At 41.8% G+C, this 25719-nt stretch overlaps 1 protein-coding gene across 3 annotated transcripts in view; it reads right to left on the bottom strand.

Moving 5' to 3' along the window:
• zmiz2 (zinc finger, MIZ-type containing 2) overlaps positions 1 to 25719 on the bottom strand; it is a 56413-nt gene that overhangs the window by 11365 nt on the left and 19329 nt on the right. For 2 of the 3 annotated variants that reach the window (XM_049604340.1, XM_049604341.1), the window contains exons 3-13: positions 25173 to 25290; positions 17459 to 17661; positions 13695 to 13863; positions 9425 to 9628; positions 5613 to 5825; positions 5444 to 5527; positions 5158 to 5335; positions 3924 to 4065; positions 1074 to 1152; positions 614 to 745; positions 387 to 492 (exon numbers count right to left, since the gene is read on the bottom strand). In XM_049604340.1, the coding sequence (XP_049460297.1) occupies positions 387 to 492; positions 614 to 745; positions 1074 to 1152; positions 3924 to 4065; positions 5158 to 5335; positions 5444 to 5527; positions 5613 to 5825; positions 9425 to 9628; positions 13695 to 13863; positions 17459 to 17661; positions 25173 to 25290 (1628 nt within the window). The remainder of the gene's footprint in view (positions 1 to 386; positions 493 to 613; positions 746 to 1073; positions 1153 to 3923; positions 4066 to 5157; positions 5336 to 5443; positions 5528 to 5612; positions 5826 to 9424; positions 9629 to 13694; positions 13864 to 17458; positions 17662 to 25172; positions 25291 to 25719) is intronic. The other variant, XM_049604342.1, reaches the window with a different exon arrangement.

Here is a 25719-nt window from a genome sequence, read left to right as displayed (position 1 = left end):
CAACTGGAGAAAATCCGTTGTTTCATTAAAGGGTCAACTGCACGCTTCTTCCCCACCTGGCAACCATTTCTAACTTTTGTGGCTAAATGGAAACTGAAAAATTGCGATGAGGCATGCTGTACTGCCCTACTTATGTCACACAAGTTAATTAATTTGTAGTAATTTTCCCCTTTTTTAAATTTTTATATTTATGTACATATATCTTTATTGAATGGCCGATAAAAATACCTTGTTTAAAAGAGGTACAGTACCTCAGAGCTGTACTTTACTACAGTGCTTGAGCTACTTTCCACCACTGGACACACATCCACTCAGGTAAGCTAAAAAAAAAAGCTACTGTTTTGTACCAAAGTGCTTTCAAATTAAAACGACAGATTACAACTCACTCTTGGTGATGCAGTGCTCAGCCGGCAAGAGCCTCTTCTTCATCAAACCCTGCAGGACAGACCTGACAGACGGCCGGTGGACCAGCTGTAACACAAACAGGTGGGACTGCGGAGAGATGGGAGGAGAAACCATTATTTAAAATGGGATTTTAATGTGAGACATTTAATGTGCTGGACTGTGGGAGCCGAACCCAGAGACAGGAAGCTGTCATCTAAAGGCTACTTACACAACAGCAGGCGGTTACGGTGATCTGTACGGTGTTACGACCCGGCTGACACACTGGTTTTAGGTACAGCGGCTTGTGGGAGGTTTTGTTGTCTCCTCTTTCAATGCACAGAGGAGTTGCGTTGACACTCACCTGATACAGACGAGAAAAAGGGACAGAATTAAATGACAAGTGGCTTTTTTAGCCTTGTTGGATCTATAAATGTTTTACAACATGACCTTTAAAAACTTTTAACACACTGTAGTAACTCATATCCTTTTAAAATTAATAATAATTATCACAGCATTTAAGTTTAACAGTCAATAACAGCATCCAGGAAGTATCAAATCTCTACAGTGATGACATTTTAACACAATCTGTCCTTATGGTGACAACAACTAGGAAAAGAGGGCTTAAAAAAAATAAAACAAATAACCAAGATTCAAGTAATAAAATGTATATAACAGCTGAAGACGCTTACTTGTACAGAGGCAGGCCAGTTTGTGTTCATCTGTCTGTCCTCATGGTGGTAACACTTAAACTGCAGCTCCAGATCAGGTCTGCAGGAGGCGACACAACACAGCTATCAGGCACAGACTGGGTGGGGTTATCAGACATTCCTCACTTGGTTTTTGTCTTCATGAAGGCTTTAACAATCAGCCAGGAAGAGAAACGGAGAGCTCTGAATTCACACTCACACTTCGTGTTATGTCTCAGATAGAGTTTTAAAAAGGTTATAGCTAAAATCTGGAGCAAAACAATTCATGATTGTTTTGTTAATCACCAAATATCTGTCCTGTAAAGTGGAACATTAGTCTGGTGTTAAAAATGATGATTTCAAATCTTACTTTGAAGGTATATCCCTTGAGATCTTGTTTTCAAGGGCGTCCTGAGGCACCAAAAAGACACTATCATTGTTATAATTATCAAAGATTTCTGAGATAATGAGGCACTTTGTGTTTCTATTGGATGTAATTTAAGGTGTGGGAAGAAAAGGGTTTATTTCTGTTATCTGGACACCAGAACACCTCCTGAAACAATCCCTTAGTGGTTGAAAGGTCTCTCAAGTGTGCCTTCTGTTCAAAAATTAACATTTGCAATCAAGGAAATATTAAGCAACTTAGAAAAACTGTGAGGAATGACGCCATAACAGAAGTTTCTTTGTTCTCAAGTACAAAGCGATGACTTCAGCACTGTATTGGTTTGTGAAAGTGATCGCAGCACTCAACCCAAGAATATAAAATCAACTTTCTTTTATTAACACTGATGAGCAGCAAAGCTTCTTTGATCAGACTCATGAAAAGATGCAACAGTCTGAAGGCTCAACGATATGAAAACAACAGTGTGTGTACCAATCAGTGGTGACACACAAAGCAGGCTTGATTTCAGACAGTCATAATCAGTCAGAAACAATATCAAAAAAGGAAAGTACCAAGTGAGCAAAAGACGCTAGAAAAAGACAAAAAAACCCTAATGAATAAATAATACAAGAAGGAAATAAAATCCTTTTTGACCACGTTTTGTGCAACATATGACGGTAAAACAACAAATAAAGACGCTTAAAGTCAGTACGTTTACATCAATTTATTGTGTTAGTTAGACTTTAACTGGACTTTTAAAATACACGTAAACAAGTTAGTCTGACACCTGAAGGATGGGACAACTTTGCGACAAGATTTCTGAGACATTTTTATACACATGTAAAATAAACCATGGACCCAGAGCCACGGGTCTCTCCTGAGCCCAGATCTGTGCTTTGGCCTTTTCATCACTGCTAGCAAAACGTCTCAGTCTGTTCAACAGGAAGTCCCCTCTGTTTGGCTGCTGGGTCAATGATGTCATGGCTCACTTGAAGTTGGAAAAGCTCAGATATACCACTCAAGGATCAGTCAATGAATGGCAACCATTCCTGGACTATTATGATAATGTCTATACTTCAAGAAATGTGATCCAATGCCTACAGGTGCTTATTATGGTATCAAACTGTGATATTGCCCCCTCAGTGTTTTTTAATTGATTTATATTTTGTATATTGACGCCTATTTTGTATAATTAGTGGTGTTCATTTGTTTGTCTGTGCTGGCCAGCCTCGGGGAGGGGCGAGGTGGGATTGGGTGTCGTGGGTTTAGAGAGTATTTGGTCCATGGTTGTTTTGGTGTCAATAATAAAACAATAAAAATAATCAAATAATGTCAGTCCGACTGAAATCGTACTAAATCGAATTTCTCAAAGTCAGACTAACACACCCAGGTAATGCAACTGGGAGTTGAATTCCTCCTGCACGTATACAGTCAACTGCATCCCAAATTGGCCGAGGCGCTCTGCACATGCTCCACGGTTTCCATCCAGGGCTTTGACCCAGAAGTCGAACAGCATTAAATGCTTAACAGAATAAGAAGCTGGTAACAACATGGAGAAATCTACATCCAGAGCCGTGCACTTTTGGACGGACGAGGAGACACATGCTGCATCTCAAATCGCGTGCTTCTGTACTTACACTTAATATTTTGAGTGCGTTAACACTGAGAAGTATGAAAAAATGCAGTGCACTATGAGTACCCAGATGGTGCACTCAAAACAGTCAAAAAGTTCAGTGTGGAACTATGGACACTTCTTGCCCTCAATGGTCGCCATCTTGGCTATGTAGCGGAAGGGGAGGGACCACTTTTCAAACTGGAAATAGCGGCCGAGGACTGTGCGACCATGAACGTGGCATGTTTTTTGCACTAAGCACCACTATACTGTTGTCAGGTATAAGCCAGCAGTATGTTTATTAGGTTAATTTAGTAGTCTGTAATGATTTGGTACCGCGAACGATAATGCGAATGCTAATTTGCTAACTAGCTAATTTGCGGTCGTCATTTCTGGTGAGTGCACAACAGCTGTATTTGGTTTGAGACAACACTACCCTGTCGAAATTTGCGCACTACGCCAATAAATACATAGTGCATATAGCATACTACATGGAAGTGTACTAACGGAAGTATGTGATTTGAGACACACCAACAGTTCATGCTGTGTCAGCTGAAAGAATTAAATATTTCAAAATATAATCGATGGGAGGAAAACACGGAATGATGACCTGTTCAAAAAAGTGGCAAAACAGCTGGACGACGCTTGATTGTTTGGTCTGTGACGTAATAGATCAACCAGAAAAAGGTCCAATACTGACAAGATGATAGGGGGCGTATCGCCACCTATCATAGCGGAGTCGGACAATAAATTGATTCTCTTTCCATGCTTGTATACTAGGACAAGGACAGTAGTCCGATTAAATGGCCTAATGGAGCTATAACCATAGCTCGAGTGTGTGATTGGAAGGTCTTCCTACCTCAACATGAGTGTCTTGTAGACGGAGTCTCTCAGCTGGAAGGCGTGGTTACTGACGGCCAGGTTGTGCTCCAGTCTGAACGGCTCCAACACCACGCCGTCTCGTACCGGGAACGTCAGACGCAGGTCGTCACTCGGGTTACCTGGAGTGCAAAACAAGAGGCGGACTAAGAACCTTTGGAGAAACTTCACATGCATTTCCAACATATCTCAAAGCAACTAAATTTAGTTCCTATATGATAGTGAACGGGGTTATAAAAAGTCCCTGCTCAGAGGATGGTTCAGGAACTACCAGGCAAAGTGTGCCGAGCTGAATGACCCTGTGTTTGCTACAACTTGAGTATGACTTCATTCATAAAATAAGGAAGTACTGAGTGCTGTTAGTATAGCCTTCAGGACGAGAGACAGACATTTATTCTTCTTTATTTAAGTTACTTTGTTGGCTTTTCGATGCATCTTTATAAAAGAGGAAGACAAAGGGAGAGAGTGTCAGCTACAACGACAGAAATAAGCTTCGTTTGCTAATTGTTTTATCATGGTCTTCAGTCTCAGTCTTTACATTCATTCACTACATTCACTCAGCAGGAAATACAAGGAACAACCTGATGAGCCTGTTGTTTCCTCGTGTGTGAAAATTGTATTGTCATTGTTTAATCTGCCATTGTTGTAATTTGGCTTCTACCTGGTTCTTCAGAAGTGATGGCAATGCAGGTAACTCCTCCAATACATGCAGCAGTCAGTTACAAGGTTTCTCCTCTACCCCGACACTGTTAGTATTTTCCTCACAGTGCGAATGTGTCTGAAATTTACACAACAGCTAACACTGAAATTGTCCTCATACTGTCTTTGCTGAAAAACCTGTATTCACTCTCTGTCTGAGACGCTTTACTTTAGCGCCTGTCTCTTTAAGAACACCTCCCGAAAAAGCCAAGTCTACTCTGACTGGTCAGCGTTTACAGGTCTTCCATATCTCCACATCTCTGCACCGACGCTGCAGCCGGGTAATGACTGTAACGGAGAATAGGGGCCCTTTCTACTGTGGAAAAATCACCACTAAAGATTTTAAACACAACCAGACATGTTCCAGCGAGAAAATGATCCGAAATCAGAGACATTAAATCATCAGCAAACAAGATTTCATGCTTCCCCGACGTTAGCATGTAGCTACATGTAGTGTATGTGATGTGAACACTTGCAGCAGCCTGCCTGGAGACTACTGCAGACTTGTGTCTCACCTGTCGAGACCTGCTGGGCGCTGATGTTGGGTTTGGTGTCCGGTGGGAGGTAGGGGGGTTTTGTGTCCTGACCCGGGGACAGGTAGGGAGGTATGGAGGTCCCGGGCGTCATCGGCGGCGTGGGGTTCCCTCCCATCGGCGAGCTGGGATACCCAGGCATCACTCCACCCCGACCTGGCTGAGAGACGAGGAAGAGGACGAGTGTCATCATCATCATCAGTACATTTCTCTGTGTCATTACTCAGTCATTGAATAAGGCACTGAGTCGAGTGCATACATGACTTACGCCGTTGACTGCAGCCTGTGTGAAGGCATTGTATCCTCCTGCTCCTCCTGACGGCAGGCTGCCCTGACCATTGAACGGCTCCGACTGGTGAACAGACAGGAAACATGACACTCAGCTAACGATCCACACAGCCAGGCTTTGTAAAGTCAGAGGAAATAGAAGTGCTCACCTTATAATACTGTGGAGGATTGGGCTGGCCGGCTCCAGGAGGGAACTGTCCTGGGTTGTGTGATCCAGAAGTGTACTGTCCCATGAGAGGCATCCGACTGGAGGGGTAAGAGGGCGAGGGGGCACATCGCTGCTGTGGACCGGTGGGGTACTGCAGAGGCTGAGACGGGTACCCTGACATTCCTCCAGAACCGTACTGCTGCACCGGGAAACCCTGGGTAGGAGAGAGGAGTATTTGAGAAATACAAAACACATAAGTGGAGTCAAAGGAACAGAATACAAACAGAAGCTTGAACCTCACACCTGTGTTACAAAACCATGAAACACTGAGTCACATTAACTCTTTGTTGACAAACATATGTTGAAGTTGTTGCACCTCGAGACTCTCACTTCCTCTTTCACGAGTGAGGGCACTAAGTTCACAGCTGTAGATAATGAAACTGGAAATTGATGATTATCTGGGGTGTTGGAAAAAATTTGCAAACTGGACAGAGAACCTAAGCCTGGTAAGACCATCCTGATGACATGAGCTCAACCTTCTGTTTCGCTCTGTGAATCAGTCCGGCCTCGCTGCCGCCACACTTTGCAGAATTAAAATCTAATCGGGGGCAATCAGGGATTCTCACCATAAGCCTCTTTTACACTGCCAGATTTTCGGCAAATGTTGGGCCGGTAAGCTGCGAGTGTTTAGACACACAGAGCCGGATTGGCGAGTTGATCCGAGGTGTCCAATTTTCTGCCTCGTAGGGTAGACATATTGGTGGAACCTTTTTGGTTTAAAAAGAACAAGGCGCCCTTCCGCCACGGGAGGGGCTGTTGATGACTTGTGGGAGGAGCTGTTGATGACGCCGCACGTGCGACCCACTGGCGGTGGATTAACAGGAAACAGCTGATAGCAGGAATTAGCGAGCAGCTAGTAGCAAGAGGGAAACACAAACCTGACAGACACTGTAAAGATGAGCAACTGGGGAGACAAGGAATTGCGCGCCCTCCTTGTCCTCACAAACGAAGAGGCCATTAACCGTCAGATGACGGGGACGGTGAAGGACGGGAGAAGGACTGACCAGCCGCGGCTTCCCTCCCACGTCACTGTTTATGTCACACGCTGAGCTACACGTTTTGTTACTTGCTCACGCCCCCCATTGCCCCGAAACTACAAGATTTTAAACCTGTAAAGAATGTGTAAAGAACCTGGGCGTCATTTTTGACTCTGAGCTCAGTTTTATTCCACACATAAAAAATGTAACAAAGATAGGTTTTTATCATCTTAAGAATATAGCCAGAGTCCGCCCGTTTCTCTCTCAGGCTAACACGGAGGTGCTGAAGCATGTTTTTATCTCTTGTTGTTTAGATTATTGTAATGCCCTGCTCTCTGGTCTTCCCAAAAAGACAATCTCTAATCTGCAGCTACTCCAAAACTCAGCTGCACGAGTGCTGACGAGGACCAGAGGGCGGGCGCACATTACACCAGTTTTAAAGTCGCTGCATTGGCTCCCCGTGCGTTTCAGGATCTATTTTAAGGTTCTTTTATTAGTTTTTAAATGTCTTAACGGTCTTGGGCCATCTTATTTATCTGACCTGCTTTTATCATATCAACCCTCGCGGATCCTGAGGTCCTCCGGCACCGGCCTTTTAATTGTTCCAAAAGTTAGAACAAAAACCCACGGGGAGGCTGCTTTCAGCCATTATGGCCCTCACTTATGGAACAGCCTGCCGGAGGACATCAGGACTGCAGAGACTGTTGATGTTTTTAAGAGGAGGCTCAAGACTCACCTTTTTAATCTGGCTTTTAACTGATATTCTTTACTCTTTTAATTCTTCTATTATATGTTCTTTTTAATTTCTAATGCTTTTAAATGATTTATTTTTAAATCTTTATGCATTTTATTATTATTAAGTTTCTAAATCTTCATTTATTTATTTATTATTATTAATATTATTTTAATCTTTAAATCTTTAATTTTTTATAAATCCTTACACTTTTATGCATTTTATCATTATTTTATCTCATACTTGTTTTATCTTATCATATTGCGTTTTAGTTTTTAGCTCCAGTGTTTCCTCATGGGGGGCCTCCACACTGAGAGGTGTGTCCGGTCTGCCCGCAGGGACGTCGTCCTGGACATCCCTCAGGCCCAGAGTACTGGGGGGCTCTGCACCATGTGTGGAGCCTACCTCGGTTTGTCTGGGTCGGGGTGGTCTCTGTGGCGGTGCTGCCTGTGGCCGTAGGCTGTGACACCTCTCAGTGTGGATGGCTCCCCATAGGTGGCTCTTTCCTCACCTGGTTCCTCAGTGCCCAGCCATGTTATTGACTATATTGACTCTGTGTGTGTGTGTGTGTGTGTGTGTGTGTGTGTGTGTGTTTATATGTGGGGGTGGGAGGGGCGGGTTTTCAATATGTAGTATTTTTGTTTGTTTTTTTATTCTGTGAAGCACTTTGTGCTGCATTTTTAATGTATAAAAAGTGCTATACAAATAAAGTTTGATTGATTGATTGATTGATTGAAAAGGTGCATTCTGTATAAACAAAAGTAGGTAGGCAGCATTTTGCTGCACTCCCCGATTTTGTTTTTATACTGCCAGTGCTGAAAGAAGACTGATTGGGCTTTCCTGCAAATTTGCACAACTCCTGTTTAAAAACGGCTTGAGCTGACAATGCCAGCAGCCAATCAGGGACTGCACTGTAGTTGATGACGGAAAAGGCAGGCCACAGGTTGCACAACAGTAACGACGGCTCCCTTCATAGTAGAGTTAACACAACAATAAGTGAAGTTATTGCAGAAATCGTCAAACAAGTTGTCAGTCAAGGCGAGTACTCCCGCCCACTGGAAGTGTTTGGGGCGTCAGCAGGGCGAGGATGGTCTTACCAGGCTCAGATAATCTAACCTGCACATGCACATCTTTCCTCCTCCACTGCCTCTCAGACCTTTTACACATACTTCCAAAAAGAAAGGTTTTCAATTAAATCAAGCGCTTCTTCAACAAAAAAAACCCCTTCTGTTTTAATTTCTTAAAGGGCCATTGCAAGTGATACTGATAAGAAGAGCAATAACTGTGTAACACTGTGAAACCCTGATATTTTTGGAGGCAGTGATCGTACCGGAAATATCTTGCAATCCCAGAAGCTAAGATCACATGACCCTTTTCACTCAGCAAAAACCGCCCCACATTCACCCCCCAACAATAGGGCGTTATGGGTGTGGCAAAATGAAATTAAATACACTGGAACTTCTTAATTAACCAGAACAATTTGTCCGTCAGTCAGTAAATATTCACAGGGTGGGGAGCAGGGGTGTAGTGCTAGCAGAGTGCACTTTTTTCTTGAAGATCCAATCATCACTAACGCATGAGTCATGCAGTAGATACAATAAAAACTAAAGGAATGGTCAAAGTTTAAGGTGTGTCGACTGATTCAAGACGTCAACTCGTGCGTGACGCAGCATGGAAACATTCCACCTTAAAAGCTACCGGTGGTGGCCTCAGAGCAGCAGTCCATTAGATAATTCTTTTCTGAATCTTTAGCTGCTAAGTGTGAACTAGTGACGATGAAACGGCAGCAAGCCATCCTTCATTTTATGGTTATAGCTGACTAATGTATGTGAACTTGCCGCCGTGAGAACAGTGGTTACGTAACCCCCTCCTTTCACCTGTCAAGTGTAGAGTATAGTTCATTTCTTGCTGACTGACTGATCAATTAATTGCTCCAGCTCGAATCAAAACTGCTCCCTACTTATCTAATATTAAGATATAAAAAGATCTTCTGTATTTTGACTGTGTGAGCAGACACTGACTGGTGACCCCCCCCTCACTGACCTCTGAATGAAAAGGTCGTTTGAGCCCCTGCTGAGGACCGGGATACCCTCCGTGCTGAGGCATCTTCTGAGCCTGGGCAGGGTGAGTGGGATACAGGCCTGCGCTGGAAGGTGGAGGCCCAGGCCTGGAAGAGACCATCCCTGGAGGGCCGCGGGGGCCCGCATGAGACAGGAACTGGGTGCTGTAAGAGGATGCTCCACCCATCTGGGAGGGAAAGCAAGTACAATAGCAGGGGTAAGGAACAAAGCTCGCTGGGTGGCAGCACAGGGAGGTGGCAGAGTGTGGACAGACAGATCTAAATCATTCCAGAGAAGTGGAACAAGGACTAAAACCAAGCAGAAGTTGTGGTGACTTCAGGTTACTACATACAGTGCCTCGCAAAGTGTTCACCCCTTTGTCGTTTTTCTTATTTTGTTGCATTACAACCAGGACAGACTATGAGATGATGGGTCCCTGGGCACAGATATGCAAAGCCCCCACCACCTCTCTGACATAGGAGCCAGACACACAGACTTGTTGTGGGGTTTTTTCATCTCTTTCTGGTCATTTAACATCTTTTTGTAGTCACCTTGAGATTGTTTTGTGTCCCTTTAAGATAATTTTGTGGCTGTGTAGGTCGTTTTGTGCTGCTTGTAGTCATTTTGTGTCTCCTTGTGGTTGTTATGTTTCTCTTTGTAGTCTTTTTGTGTCTCTCTGTGGTGGCTTTGCCTGTTTTTGTAGTTATTTTGCATCTCTTTTTTGGTCGTTTTGTGTCAGTTTATGTCTCCTAGTGATCATTTTGTGTCCCTTAAAGTTCTCCTTGAGGTTGTTTTGTGACTTTTTTGCAGTTGTTTGGGTCCCCTTTAAGTTATTTAGTATAGTAATTAGTAATTTAGTCATTTTGTGTCTCTTTTTTGGACATTTATTGTCATTTTGTGTCTCTTTGTGTCTCTTTATAGTCCTTCTCTGTCTCTCTGTGGTTGCTTTGGCTCTTTTTTGTTAATAGGTTTTTTTTTGCCTCTTTCCTAGTTATTTAAGTCATTTTGTGTCTCCTAGTGGTTGTTTTGTGTCCCTTTAAGGTAATTTTGTGTCTGTTTTGGTCGTTTTGTGTCTCTTTGTTGTCATTTTGTGTCTCCTTGAGTTTGGTTTGTGTCTTTTGTAGTTGTTTGGGTCCCTTTAAGTTAATTTTGTATCTTACTACACTAATTTTGTGTGTTTTTTTGGTCGTTTTGTGGTTGTTTTGTGTCTCTTTAGGAAAATTTTGCAACTCTTTGCAGTCGTTATGCATCTTTTTGTGGTTTTGTGCCTCTCTGAGATAATTCTGTGTCTCTTTTTTGGTCATTTCATGTAATTTGTAGTCATTTTGTGTCTCCTTGTGGTTGTTTTGTTTCTCTTTGTAGTCTTTTTGTGTCTCTCTGTGGTGGCTTTGCCTGTTTTTGTAGTTATTTTGGTCATTTTGTGTCAGTTTGTGTCTCCTAGTGGTCGTTTTGTGTCTCTTTGTAGTCCTTCTCTGTCTCTCTGTGGTTACTTTGACCTCTTTTTTTTTTATATAGTTTTTTGTTGCCTCTTTCTTAGTTATTAAAGTCATTTTGTGTCTCCTAGTGGTTGTTTTGTGTCTCTTTGAGGTTGGTTTGTGTCTTTTGTAGTTGTTTGGGTCCCTTTAAGTTAATTCTGTATCTTACTACAGTAATTTTGTATTTTTTTTTGGTCATTTTGTGGTTGTTTTGTGTCTCCGAGTGGTTGTCTTGTGTCCCTTTAATTTTTTAATTTAATTTAATTTTATATACTTCATTAATCCCAAAAAAATTCAATTTTTCACTCTGTCAATTACACACAGGTCCAAACACACACACACATGCACACAAACTGGACCTATACATGCACAAAGTGGAGAGATGTCAGAGTGGGTTGCCCATGACAGGCGCTCCGAGCGGTTAGGGGGTTCGGTACCTTGCTCAGGGGCACCTTGGCAGTGCCCAGGAGGTGAACTGGCACCTCTCCAGCTACCAGTCCACGCTCCACATTTTTGGTCCGGACGGGGACCCTCCCAAGTTCCTATGGACTGAGCTACTGCCGACTGTGTTTTAGGAAAATTTTGCGTCTCTTTGCAGTCGTTATGCATCTTTTTGTGGTTTTGTGCCTCTCTGAGATAATTCTGTGTCGCTTTTTTGGTCATTTCATGTAATTTGTAGTCATTTTGTCTCTCCTTGTGGTTGTCTTGCCTGTTTTTTTTAGTTATTTTGTGTCTCTTTTTTATCTTTTTTGGTTGCTGTTTCATTATGTGTCTCCTAGTGGTCGTAATGTGTCCCTTTGGGGTAATTTTGTCCCTGCACACAATCAGTCAAAATTATTTAAAAATTGCCAAATCTATCTTTTAATAACTGTACAGTGATCAGTGAACAGCTCTTCTCCCACTGAATGTGTGCCCATGTCTCTGCTTGAAAATCTCCTGAAGACAAGCGTAATTTCCTCAGTTACGAACGTTGATAAAATACTTTAAGTCCTCGATCTGAAAGTAAAAATGACCAAAACGTTTGGCCAGTTAGAACTGATTTCCTCCTCTGAGAAGGGTAATGAACACAGCCACATAACTAGCTCAGAGGGTGTGTCTTAGGATTTATTTAATTTAAATCTTCAGAGTGAGTAAAGATTGTCTGCCTTAATACATCTGTACATTGGGGTGCATGATGTTGTCCACTTACTTTGTTCTACTGAACTGGAGACAGAAATAACGATAGCATGTTTGTGAGCTTCTGCAGCGACTCTCATTTTGTAAACAAGTCGACAGTGTTAATAGTCTGGCAAGAGAGAGCGGCGTGAAATGATGTGATGTCTCTGCTGTTAATAAGAGGCATGTGTCATGAATCTGTGTAGGCAGCAGAAAATCAGCTTCTGCTTTGCACCCCTCCCACAGCCCTGCAACTAAACATCACAATCATCCAAACACCGGCCGCTGTGTTAAACCTGTAAAGGAAGAACTGTCCTGAACTTTGACTGATGAGTTAGTAAACTCTCAGTAAAAAGTAAAAGCTTTGTTTAAGTAAGCGACAGGTAACTTTTAAATCAATTGCATGATTAATTATTTCGAGAATTTCCAAACACAGAGAATAAAAGGATCAATCAGAAAATAAAACATTTCCTTAAGAGGTTTACTGGGAAGTTTAAGATCATCAGTCATAAAATAATCTTGTGAAGAGGGGCTGAAGTGCTTTTCCTTATTCTGTATTTAAAATTTCTTTTGAATGACAACCTGAACGTGACTGAAGAGGAAACACTACAGGTGAAAACATCACCAGTTTTGACATTTGACACATGTCTTCTTGTAGATTAGTGGTGTGGTGGTGGTAGTGGTGTATATTTTTGTTTGATTTTGGTTCTGGAAATGTATGAAACATGTGCATATTTAATTAGATATATGTATGTTTAAACATTAAATTTCAGAAAACTTCTAACACAAGAAAATATCTATATAAATCTAAGTAATTACATAGGGGTGTCTCATGGTGATATCAGTTAAAATTTTAACCCTGCTCACCTATAGTGTCTTATTTTTGGTCTTAAAATGTATGGAAATTTCTAATACATATCTTTAAAGGCTGTATTCTCTGCGTTTTTTTTAAAATATCAATATTGTGAAGGTTTTCACAGAGGGGTTTGTTCATATATCATTCATAGCCTGATTTATAGAACGTTTTATTCATTAAAACATGGCAGAAATTGACTTAATTTAATGGCTGAATTCAAAAGGCTCTGGGGCAGCTGTTGGGAACAAAAGATGACGCCATAGTTCCTAAATTCATCCAAAATTGACCCGCAAATCAAACGTGAACTGACTGAAGCTGCAGATTGTGTTTTCAGTTTTCTCAACTGCCGATAGCGACGCACTTCACACACTTTTAAGCTCTGAGATTGGATGTTTCCTGTTGAAATGCAGCTTGGGAATCACCACCGTCCACCCCAAATTTTCCAGACTTTTTATCAACAAAACAAATATTTTCTAACACAGTTGTTCATCTCCTGTGCTGATGATTCAGCCAGGAGAGTTTCATGTCCATCCAAGGTGTAGAAGAGCTCCAACTAACACTGTTTATGGAGATAATGAAGGTGATTTTTACTTAACAATACCTTAATCTGCTAGAAAACCAACATGGACAGGCGGCATTTGCACTTGATCTATTTTGTTCAGCCCAAAAAAAAAAAAAAAAAAAAAGATGAATGAAAGTCACTGCTGCCCTCTGCAGATCCCACGCTTTACTACCAAAACACACATGTACCTGGCAGAGACATTTACCTGGCCATAGTTCAGCTCCTGGTTCTGTTTCTCTTGTATTGCTGCAACAGTTGCCGTAGCAGTGGCAGTTGCTGTGGCAGCGGCGGCGGCAACAGCAGCGGCAGCAGCCTGAGTGAAGTCTGAGGGAGGACGGACGCCCAGACCGGCACCTCCGCTGTTACCAGAGTAACTGCAGGGAGAGGGGAAGACGGGAAGATGAGTGGGTGCTGAACTAAGTGAACTCAGTGTGTGTGTGTGTGTGTGTGTGTGTGTGGTTTCGTCATGAGCGGTGAGTCATAGCAGTGGGTGAGAGCAGCCTCGCTGACATATGTTGATGCAAAACCCCGCAGAAATAGCACAAAGCACAATATACAACACTGTTCAATTATCAGACTCTTTTGGTTTTTCTTTTTCTTTCATGATCAAAGTCAGGCATGAAAAATGTCTCTTACAAAATGTGCTCGGCGTTAAAGGAACAGGAAACTCAAATCTGTGAATCTTTTCTCCGAAAAGTTAGCGTTAACTTTGTTTCTCAATTCTTGGAAATGGTTTTAGCTGCTGTAAATAGCTCCTGCATTGTTTCTTTACTTGAGTTTATCATCTTTATTTCCTGGTTGTGAAACACTTGGATGCTCCGATTTGCACCTTTTTTGTGAAACAAAAAAGGTGCAAATCGGGAACATTTCTCTACCTGGGTGTCTCAACTGATGTGACGGTAAAGAATTACTTCAGGTCAAACTGGTACACCTGCAGGGCTCAACACTATGTTGGGGTTTTTTTCTGCGTGCCTGGTTGAGCAAGTGAGTCAGAAATCCACCTGCCTGAAGTCAATTATTACTCACAAAGTGTTTTATTTCTCAGCGGTTATCAAATAACAACAAAGAGTAAAATTAATTGTCATGAAAAAAGGTCAGATTTTATCCGTCTAGCTCTCAAACTTGTGGCAAATTGCAAAACATAGTTGGAGCGGTTTGTCCCTAGTCATTAGTTTAAGGTGAAAACATTTTAATATATTCAGCGTCATACCTGCGTTTGGACGTGTCAGCGAGTTAGTAGCTGTCTGTGTCAAGTAGCTGTCCGTTACTCACTCACTCCACAGCAGGAAACAGCACTTCAAATTAAAGCTCTGTGCTGGAAATCCCTTATATTTCAAAATAAAGTACTTGCAGTCCATTCAGAGTGGACCAGCGACCCACTTTGGGATTGCAACCAACCAGTTGGGGACCACTGCTCTAACGCCACTCGACTAAACTCAACTTTCAGGCACATAAATTTTGTCTCTACCTGCTGCCATTTTCTGACGGAAGCCCGAAAGGTACTGTGCATGTGCAACTCTCAGCAGAGAGGAAGAGGAAGCGACATGGTTTTCCTTCCATCATTAGCTCCAGAAAAGACGATGTGTTTCATTCCTTTCTGGCATTTTATTTGCCCTGGTGGTAAGTCCTTATCGTTGAGCCCTAATATGGCAGATTTTTTAAAACATTCACAGAGCTTATTCTTTATTCCATACTTGTCCCATACTTTGGTTTGTGACCAAACGTCAGCAGAACTAATGAAACCTTTAGTTGTATTTAGTGCCTTAATCAATCATCTGTTGGTTTTGGGTGTAACATAGAGCTGCTTGATCAATCGAATTTTAATCTAGATTACGATTTGGGCTTTCAACGATTATGAAAACAAAATAATCGACATGAAACGATTATGCGCTTCTTGTCAGTTTACTCTCGTTGTCTTGTGTTGCAAATCAAATGCACCCGGAAGCCGTGCATGCCCAATACTGCCCGCTCCCCTCCTGTCCTCTATTCACTCCACGAGCTAGTCAAGTAGGTGAACTACGAATAATGCGAGGGGCAGGTGATCGCGGGAGATTTCAAAAACAGCATGCAGAAAATAATAATTAAGTCACGCTGCTCCCTGGGTGTGAGTGCGCACAGCCTCTCTGTTAATGGCGAGTCAGACAGCAGCTCTGCAGCTCTACTCTCTGCTATGTTCACATTTTATAGAATGTTATTAATATGTTCCTCATTAATTATGTATTATTTCACCCACCTGCAACCCATCTGCATCTCTATGTGTGTATAACAAGCAGAGTGTATGAGCGTTGTGAGCCTGCCTATGTAGGCACATCTTACTGTGTGAATAATGTGTTCTTTAAGTCAGTGGTTCCCAACTGGTCCAGCAACAGGGTCCAGATTTCTCCTTAGTCACCACCAATTCAAGGTCCACACAGTCTAATACGTCAGTGTCATACCTGTGTTTGGCCATGTTGTTGAGCTAGTTTGCTGTCTCTGTCAGGAAACAGCACTTCCAAATAAAAGCTCTGTGCCAGAAATTCACTGTATGTCAAAATAAAGTGTGTTTCTGGCAAACTTGACACTTTTGCGAGTCACCTGCGGTCCATACAGAATGGACCCAGGACCCACTTTTCGACTGCGACCTGCCAGTTGGGAACGACTGCTTTAAACAGAAGGAAAATACTGCGCCAGTCTGACCTTAGTCTGAGTGGGCGGAAGTTTGCTGCAGAGATCAGCCTCTCATTGGGCGGAACGAGCCACCCGCTGAAGTCCCGCCCTACCACCTCCGGTTGTGTAGCAGTTTTCAACCGTTTTCAACACGTCCTTTACTAACTTTTGCGGTGTTTGATCTTGCGGGGATGTAGCCATTTTTCTGCCATGGTTCACGTCCTGTAGGTGATATTTTTGTGGGCGTGTTACACCAAAACCTGTTTCCCCCCAGCAATATTTTTCCAAGCGCACCGTTGCTGTGGCACCGCCCAGAATGATTGTGATTGGTTGAAAAAAGTACAAGCAGCCGGGGCGTTTTTTTCTCCAATCTCAAAGTGAGAGCCGGCCCAGCCAGACCTTTCTTTTCTTGAGAAAGGTCTGGTGAGCGAGACTAGTCTGACCTTAGACTTTAGATTTCTGTTGGTTTAAGGGCGCAGTCCTTTTCTGCTGCCTCAAAATAGCAACACGCCAACAATGCACCTAAACACATGTCATTTGAAGCCTATGCTGTGTGACGCTTTGCACCTGGTGTAAGATAGGGCACTGGACATGCTAAACAATAGCATGTTAGCACGCTGACGTTAGCATTTAGCTCAAACCACCACTCTCCCTAAGTGCTGCCTCACAGATCAGATAGCATGGCTGCAGACTTATGAGTTTTGTTACCGTGGCAACAGTAACATGGCAACATTTACTTACTTTTACCTACTCATATTTTGCAGTTACAGCTGTCGATGTGTGCACAAATGTCACGTTAAACCGCCGCATTGTTGACTTGTTTTTCTGCTGCAACACTTCAAGCAAACTTTTCATTTTGTTTCTTGACTTTATTTTCATACACCTTACTGTTAACCTGTTTATGTTTTGGATTTGCACCTTATTGACTTTAACTTCCAAATCATTTTCTATATTTTCTAAATGCACTCTTTCCTACTTTATACTGAAACTGCTGCACAGCAATTTCCCTCGAGGTGAATAAAGTTTTATCCGATCTTTATCTATTTTCTTGATTTAATTTACATCTAATCATAAAGCCAATATATATGTATCTGAGCTTCAGAGGGAAAGGCCAAAATAAATTAAACTGAAATTTAGTTGTCATTTGATATTTTTCTGCATTAAATGCTGCTTTGCACAGCACATGTACGTATATATACATAGACATAAGAAAGTTAAATCAAGTTTCCTGTCACTTTAAAACCTGACATGTTACATTTTTGCAGTCATATCTAAAGTATAATTACATGTTGAATTCACTCAGCTGAGAGAAAAGCAGCGTACCTTCCACCGTAGGCTGAGGCCGGGTTGTAAGCAGCACTGGGACGTCCGTACATGACCGGCTGTCCGTAGCCTTTAGACACAGCGTCTCCATACGACTGCTGGCCCATGAACTGAGAGCCCATGCCAGGACCCATACCGGGGCTGCCACCAGGCATCATGTGACCGCCTGAGCTCTCACCCGGACCCATGGGGCCACCGAACACCTACGTGGGAAACAGAGAGAGGTGTTACCACAGTGAACAGTCATACAAACCATAGTGAGGGAAATTAAGTCAGTTGGAGAGAGGAAGGTGGGAGACAAAACAGTTAATGTCACTCCTGAGAGTCAAGTTAAACTGAAACTAAAAAGTAGACGAAGATGTTCATGTTTTCATCTGGAAGAGACTGACATCCATGAAGTTAAATTAAGGACTGAGTCTTGTAGCTCTTCTCAGCAGTGATGGTGTGTGCATCAACACATTCAAACAACTAACTGGATATTATTCTAAATAACTGACACCAGTTGATTTAAATCTTGGTGGTTTTTAGTAAGGTTTAATTTTGATAATTATCCAGGAAGTGTCCTGGATAGACCGAAGACTAATTTGTCAAGTTGTTAAAATAAAAGCTTAATTTAATCCCAAATACAGACTAATTTAGGGCTGAACTGGGGTTGGGTGATTGGATGATTGTATTAGCTGTTGTCGACGGCCGAGTACATCACAGGTTGGTGTATTTGGCTGTTTTTGGCATTTTATAATCGCTAATTTAACGATCTGCCCTCGAAGAACACATAAGATCTGCAGCTTAGGTGCCCATTAAGCAGCAACGGCAGAAAAAAAGTGTATTTTCACGTCTAACTCTGCGAATTAAAAACATATTTCGACCAAACCAGAGTCAGTGATTATCTAAACAGTGAAAACACGAACTGAGAAGGTTCACTTTCAAACCTCTCTCGATATGTCACTACAGGAAGCACCTTTAGGAGTGACCAATCATGGAAGCTCTGATAACGCCACGCTTGTCTGGAGACATGGGTCAGCCGGTCCCTCTTCATAAATGCCTGCACCATGCCACCTGTCATTCTCACTTTCTTCCCTGTGAAGATCATTCAAGCTCCTCAGCTGTCCTGGCAACTGGATTTTCATTTAACTGTTGTCTGATGCAGCCGTCAAGGTAGTCACCGAACATGGAGATCTGGTGTCTGGATTTTTGGATTGTGTATTTTGTTAAGAAATCTTACAATTGTTCAGTTGAGGTGGACATTTACCTGTTTGTACCGTACGCAACAAGCTAACACGTCACGGTGAGCTTGGTACGTTTCATTCTGTTTTCATCGAGCTTAAAGCTAGTCTTAGTTCAGTGAAGGAAACTTTGATTCACAGGGTGTATGGTTTAATGTTCTGTTGCAGAGCTTGATAATCGACTTGTCATTTCTGTCCCTTTTCAAGCAAAAAAAAAAATTAACATTTACTGGTTCTAGCTTCTTAAATATGAGACTATGCAGCTTTTCTTTGTGTTTTATGATAGAAAGTGATGTATGATGTCGTAAATGTATGACAGTCTTTGGGTTTTGGACTGTTGAGTGGACTAAACAAGCAATCTGAAGACATCACTTTAACCTCTGAGAACTTGTGATGAGCATTTTTCATATTTTTTGACATTTTCTAGACTACATGATCAATCAATTAATCACAAAATTCAATAGTGAAAACAATCTTCAGTTGCAGCCCTATTCTGTTTATTTAGCTAGTTTTTAAAACAGGTGTAAGAGTATCAATTTAATGATATTTTGTCTGTTTATTTTGTTATTCTATTGGCGCCTTTCCAAATGTATCTGCAATCACTAGTTGATGGGATGACAGTGACAATTACATTGATTATTGATTACCTGCAGATTGTCTGGTCTATAAAATGTCAGAAAATAAGTAAAAATACAGATTATAACACCCAGCAGCCCAGGCATGTTTGTCCTTCCCATATTATATGCTTATTATATGCTTTGCAGCTCTCCTACATCTTGCAGGGGATTTTTTTTTTCAAGTCGATAAAACGCTTTTACTCCTACACTTATAAAAAAGGCCAAATATGCATCACTCTGAGAAGTTTGGGACCAACTTAATACGTTAAGAAATGCTCTAATGAGCCAACTGAGGAGTACAACTGTTATTTTTTTTTAAATTAGTGAAGAATGAGACACATTTATGAAGCAGCTCGCTCACTCCTACTTACAGTGAAGCGTGGGAGTGACCTTTAAGAGCAGCTCTCAAGTGTTAATTTACGACTTCATAAGATCCGTCACATCGGAGAGAAACAGCCACGTGGATTTAGCTTCACGTCTGCTCCATTGATAACTTTAAATAATTTTCCTTCTGTTTAAGAACTCCTGATTTCAATTTATGTTTGATTTGTATTAAATCTTAAATGTCTCCACACATGAATTTAACCAGTGGCTGTCAAAAACCGACACTGGGATGAAACTACAGGCAATATAATGGAATAAAAACATCAAATGAGACTCTTTTCACATTAAAAATACTGATGATTGCCACTATCAGTCAAAGGAAAAATTATATATTAAATTTTGAGCATTTTTCTGGGTAAGGGCTGATGTATATTATCCACTGTAAATCACCTTGCTGTGTATATACGCTTACTTTTTAAAGAAAAACTACTTTTCAGTCTTCATCACAAAAACAAAAATAATATAAATTTGGAAACTTTTTTTTAAATTAACGTGGTTTATTTCAGCAGTTTTCATCCAAAGATTTGGGGCTCATACAAAGACTTATAAGCTTTCTGTATTTATGAAAAAGTACGGAGCCCCTAATGTCCCCAAAAAAAGAAAAAAAACAATTTCGTGCGCACAAGATAAGCTAAATCGAGCACACGAGATACTAAACTGGTGTTGATGGCTTCGGCAGAGATGGAGGAAGAAACTGAAGAAACTCCCCCCGAGCAACAAAGTCGGACTCTGGCAGTTGTATTTGTAAGGATCAATAATGCATTTCTTTGATGAAGTTACTAGAAATTATGTGAAATAAACAAAATATCACAGACCACAGAGCAGGATCTGCAACCTGTTAGATGTTCCTGACAATTTACACTGTTGTTGTTTTTTCACGTGTCAGTTATATTTCTTTATAATGCGCATTGGTTTATTTACTGCTGCTGCACGTCTTGTCTCCTGTCCAAATGGATTCACATTACAGTACTAAAATACAACTACACTAATACATAACTTGTAGCCTACTATATTGTATGCTGTGTTATGTATTTTAATAAACACACTGCAGAACATAAACACCGAAATAACAGAGGTAACTTTTTGTATTGACGCTGCTGCAGTCCGCCTGTTTTACTGTGATAGACACTGCAGGGTAAGCAGTTTATTGTCTGACTTGTAAGACTAAAATATCCACAAGTGTTTTACAGTAATTGTTCTACCTGGAGATGATGTACGAGCTCACAGAGATCAGTGTGTCTTGTGTACTGGACTGGACGGCAGCCGGCAGTCATCTAGTGGTCGCACTGTATAGATTTATTAGGCTACATTATAATTCATTATTTGTTATTAGTGAGGATCATTTTAGATGTTGCTTACTGTTTATAGACTGTACTATTTACAACATCAGCATATAGTTTGTATTCACAAAATACAGTTTGAGCTGTCAGATAACCTCGTCTATAAATAGTACACAGCCATGGTACAGTGACCTGTCTGAGCTTTCAGCACCATAGACAGCGACGGTCACAGACTGACAGCTGTCAGTCTGTGTGTGTGTGTGTGTGTGTGTGTGTGTGTGTGAGATCTGTGGCATTGTCCTCTGCAAAAACATTTAGCCATATGCACAAATAAATCAAAGCATGGGAAATAATTGTATGTCAAGCGCATGTTTTAGAATCTCATACGCTCGATTTAGTATCTCGTGCGCCCGAGTTTTTGGGGTTTTTTAAAAAAATTTTTTGTTTTTTTCGGTGACTTTAGGGGCTCCATAAAAAAGAAACATAAAAATTGTTTTTTATTTCGACAGACTGTGCCACATTTTTGCTACTTTCTCTCATAAATATTAAAGTTTTAGCTTCAGTTGGAAGTCAAGTACACGTCACTTAGTTTAAAGTGATCAAAAATTACTCTCTGATTCACTATAGATGTCATCTACAGGGATAGATTGGATCTTTTGAAGTGGGGTTGTATGAGGCACATATCCATAGACAGTGTTTTACATACAGTAGATGTCAGTCACACGCCCCCAGTTTAAAGGAGCAGGCAAGAGTCCGGCACAGAAGCTAAGCAATGTACTGCTGTGGATGGGATCAGCAGCAAAACATATTTTATCCACCTAAAAAAGCCAACATCAATTTAACTGTACACTATATTTAGAATATTTTCACTACTCTACCTTATGCCTGGTGCACACTACACAACATTTCTGTCTGTCCTGACAGTCACTATGTCAGATTAGATAATTGTGGAGTGATAAAATCATGCCGTGACTTGGCCGACAGACATGACACACTACACGTTGGTCCACAACCAATCATCCCTGCTCATCTTTCACGATGTGTGTGATGTCATCGAATTATTCTTGGCCTATTTTTATTATTATTACTATTATTTTAGTCACGGTGTCTGTTCATGTGCCAGCCGAAATGTTGTTCTAGTAACGTAAAAAGTGCCACCACTTAACTTAATGCTAATGGCAGTAATCAACGGGCTGACAAAGTGCCTCTGCTGTTTCACACTATCATTTTTCCCTTTTTACTCTGTGTGGTAACGTCCCTAGAGGAAATATTAAAAGGCTGAGCTGTTGTTGACATGCAGTTGTCCACAGCAGCAGGTCGTTCTGTGTTCCTATTGGTCCAAATGACGGCTGTGACAATAAATAGAAAATCAAACATGCAAGACTTTTTGTCAGGATGTCGGTTGTCGTTAACTGCATCACGCTACACGAGATGAAATGATGGATTATTGCATACAACACTTACAGTCGTTCGTGATCCAAGCCGACATCGTACAACACTGCATTGGGCTATAATCAGGCTGATATCATGTAGTGTGAACCCGGCATTACCGTCAGACAACCCGTTCAGTTAACGGCGTCAGTTCCCCATTTACATTCTCGTCAAAGCCGCCAGACTCCATTGACAAAAACAGTAATTTTAGCTTGCTGAACACAGGAGCTGCTGGTCTACTGCTGCTTCCATCAGCAAGTTTGCGTTATTGTGTGACTTTGGTGAATCTGAACTAACCCTTTAAAATGTCACACAATAACACAAACTAACTACATCACAGTTCAGACCAATCATTTGCAGCAAGACGAAACCGCTCTAGAATGTTGCAGAGAAAAGTTGCAGCAGTGTGAAGTGGCCGGTCTGAGCTCGACTGAGCTCGACTTATAATCAGCCACAAAATATACCTGAAAAGCTGCAAATCAGAACAGAAGTACAGAGAGTTGTTGCATAGAGATTATACACAGTCTCATCTAGTTGCACTGGTGTGAACCGGCAGGTTTTTAAGACGTTGCAGAACAGTACGTTGCAAGTAGTTGCCTGTTTCAACTCGTTTCGTTGCGAATCTTTGGTCTGAACTGGGCTTAACTGATGGAAGCTGCAGTAAACCAGCAGCTTCTGTGTTCAGCGAGCTAAAATGACTGCTTTTGTCAGGAATCAATAATACACTGAACAAAAATATAAACGCAACACTTTTTTTTTTTGCTCCCATTTTTCATGAGCTGAACTCAAAGATCTAAAACATTTTCTATACACACAAAAGACCATTTCTCACAAATATTGTTCACAAATCTGTGTTAGTGAGCACTTCTCCTTTGCCGAGATAATCCATCCCACCTCACAGGTGTGGCATATCAAGATGCTGATTAGACAGAATGAATATTGCACAGGTGTGCCTTAGGCTGGCCACAATAAAAGGCCACTCTGAAATGTGCAGTTTTGCTTTATTGGTGGGGTCTGGGGGGGGGCAGAAAACCAGTCAGTATCTGGTGTGACCACCATTTGCCTCATGCAGTGCAACGCATCTCCTTCGCATAGAGTTGATCAGGTTGTTGATTGTGGCCTGTGGAATGTTGGTCCACTCCTCTTCAATGGCTGTGCAAAGTTGCTGGATATTGGCAGGAACTGGAACACGCTGTCGTATACGCCGATCCAGAGCATCCCAAACATGCTCAATGGGTGACATGTCCGGTGAGTATGCTGGCCATGCAAGAACTGGGATGTTTTCAGTTTCCAGGAATTGTGTACAGATCCTTGCAACATGGGGCCGTGCATTATCATGCTGCAACATGAGGTGATGGTCATGGATGAATGGCACAACAATGGGCCTCAGGATCTCGTCATGGTATCTCTGTGCATTCAAAATGCCATCAATAAAATGCACCTGTGTTCGTTGTCCATAACATACGCCTGCCCATACCATAACCCCACCGCCACCATGGGCCACTCGATCCACAACGTTGACTTCGGCAAACCGCTCACCCACACGACGCCACACACGCTGTCTGCCATCTGCCCTGAACAGTGAAAACCGGGATTCATCCGTGAAGAGAACACCTCTCCAACGTGCCAGACGCCATTGAATGTGAGCATTTGCCCACTCAAGTCGGTTACGATGACGAACTGCAGTCAGGTTGAGACCCCGATGAGGACGACGAGCATGCAGATAAGCTTCCCTGAGACGGTTTCTGACAGTTTGTGCAGAAATTCTTTGGTTATGCAAACCGATTGTTGCAGCAGCTGTCTGGGTGGCTGGTCTCAGACGATCTTGGAGGTGAACATGCTGGATGTGGAGGTCCTGGGCTGGTGTGGTTACACGTGGTCTGCAGTTGTGAGGCTGGTTGGATGTACTGCCAAACTGTCTGAAACGCCTTTGGAGACGGCTCATGGTAGAGAAATGAACATTCAATTCACGGGCAACAGCTCTGGTGGACATTCCTGCAGTCAGCATGCCAATTGCACGCTCCCTCAAAACTTGCAACATCTGTGGCATTGTGCTGTGTGATAAAACTGAACATTTTAGAGTGGCCTTTTATTGTGGCCAGCCTGTGCAATAATCATGCTGTCTAATCAGCATCTTGATATGCCACACCTGTGAGGTGGGATGGATTATCTCGGCCAAGGAGAAGTGCTCAGAGTTCAGCTCATGAAAAATGGGAGCAAAAACAAAAGTGTTGCGTTTATATTTTTGTTCAGTGTACATTTAATATACTTAATATGCACACCGCAAATAAATATCTTGAATTAACTGCATTAAAACCAACTCAATATGCATAGTTGTAAAATGTCAAAAATAAAAAATCAATTAAGGGGATGGCTGTGGCTCAGGAGGTAGAGCAGGTCGACCACTAATTGGACGATCAGCAGCTTGATGGTGAAGCATGCTTTGGCGAGATTCTGAATCTCAAATTGCTGTGAATGTGTATTAATGTTTGAACTGATGAGCACCATTTACCATATTTTAATATATAATATAATATATATATTCCTGCTATACTCTCAAAAAAAAAAAAAAATAAATAAATAAAAACATAAATATATATTTCAAGAAATATGCTAGAGACAGTTACTGCACCAGTCTGGTGAATACAAGCTTTGATTTCACACATAAATAATAAATAAATAAATAAATAAAAGCCTTTTTGTGTGTCGCTACAGAACATAAAACAGGAGGAGGAGGAGGAAAAGGAAATGTGTCCCTGGGTGCTGAGACATGTGTTACCTGGCTGTGTGTGGGATTGGTCACGCCCCACACTGTGGTTACTACAGAGAGAGATCCTGGGTGCTGATTGGTGCCTGGTTGCCAGGAGACTGGGTCATTCAGGAAGGGGCCGTCACTGCTGCAGGAGGATACGAAGCTGAGTTACTGGGATGGTTAGGAAGGTTCAGGGGAGAGCATTCGTTCAGAACTCAGTTGCTGCATCACAGTCAGTGTTTCATTATTATTTCCTCATTAAAACTAAAGTGTGTTTAACAGCTTGTTATCAGGGGTTATTTGTGCTGCAGCAGCACAGAGAGAGGACTGAGTTAAAGGTCGTCAGTGCATCATTTACACCTCGGTGAGCTAACGATTAACCTAAGCGTGGTTATTCATCTGACGGTTGAGGTTACCCTCTACTTCCTCCTTCTAAACCATTTCCTCTGCAGGAAACTACCGCAACAGCATCACTGTCAGACCACATTGCTGGCGTAATAAAGTTGACATCTTTACCCCTTTGACTGGCGTGTTTTTTCATATTTCACCATCCCTTTTCCACACTTTTTTGGGT

Source organism: Epinephelus fuscoguttatus, linkage group LG18, assembly GCF_011397635.1.
Source record: "Epinephelus fuscoguttatus linkage group LG18, E.fuscoguttatus.final_Chr_v1".
NCBI classification, from domain to species: Eukaryota; Metazoa; Chordata; class Actinopteri; order Perciformes; family Serranidae; genus Epinephelus; species Epinephelus fuscoguttatus.
The sequence above is the reverse complement of the archived record's forward strand: the minus strand, read 5'-3'. Positions and strand labels throughout refer to the sequence as shown.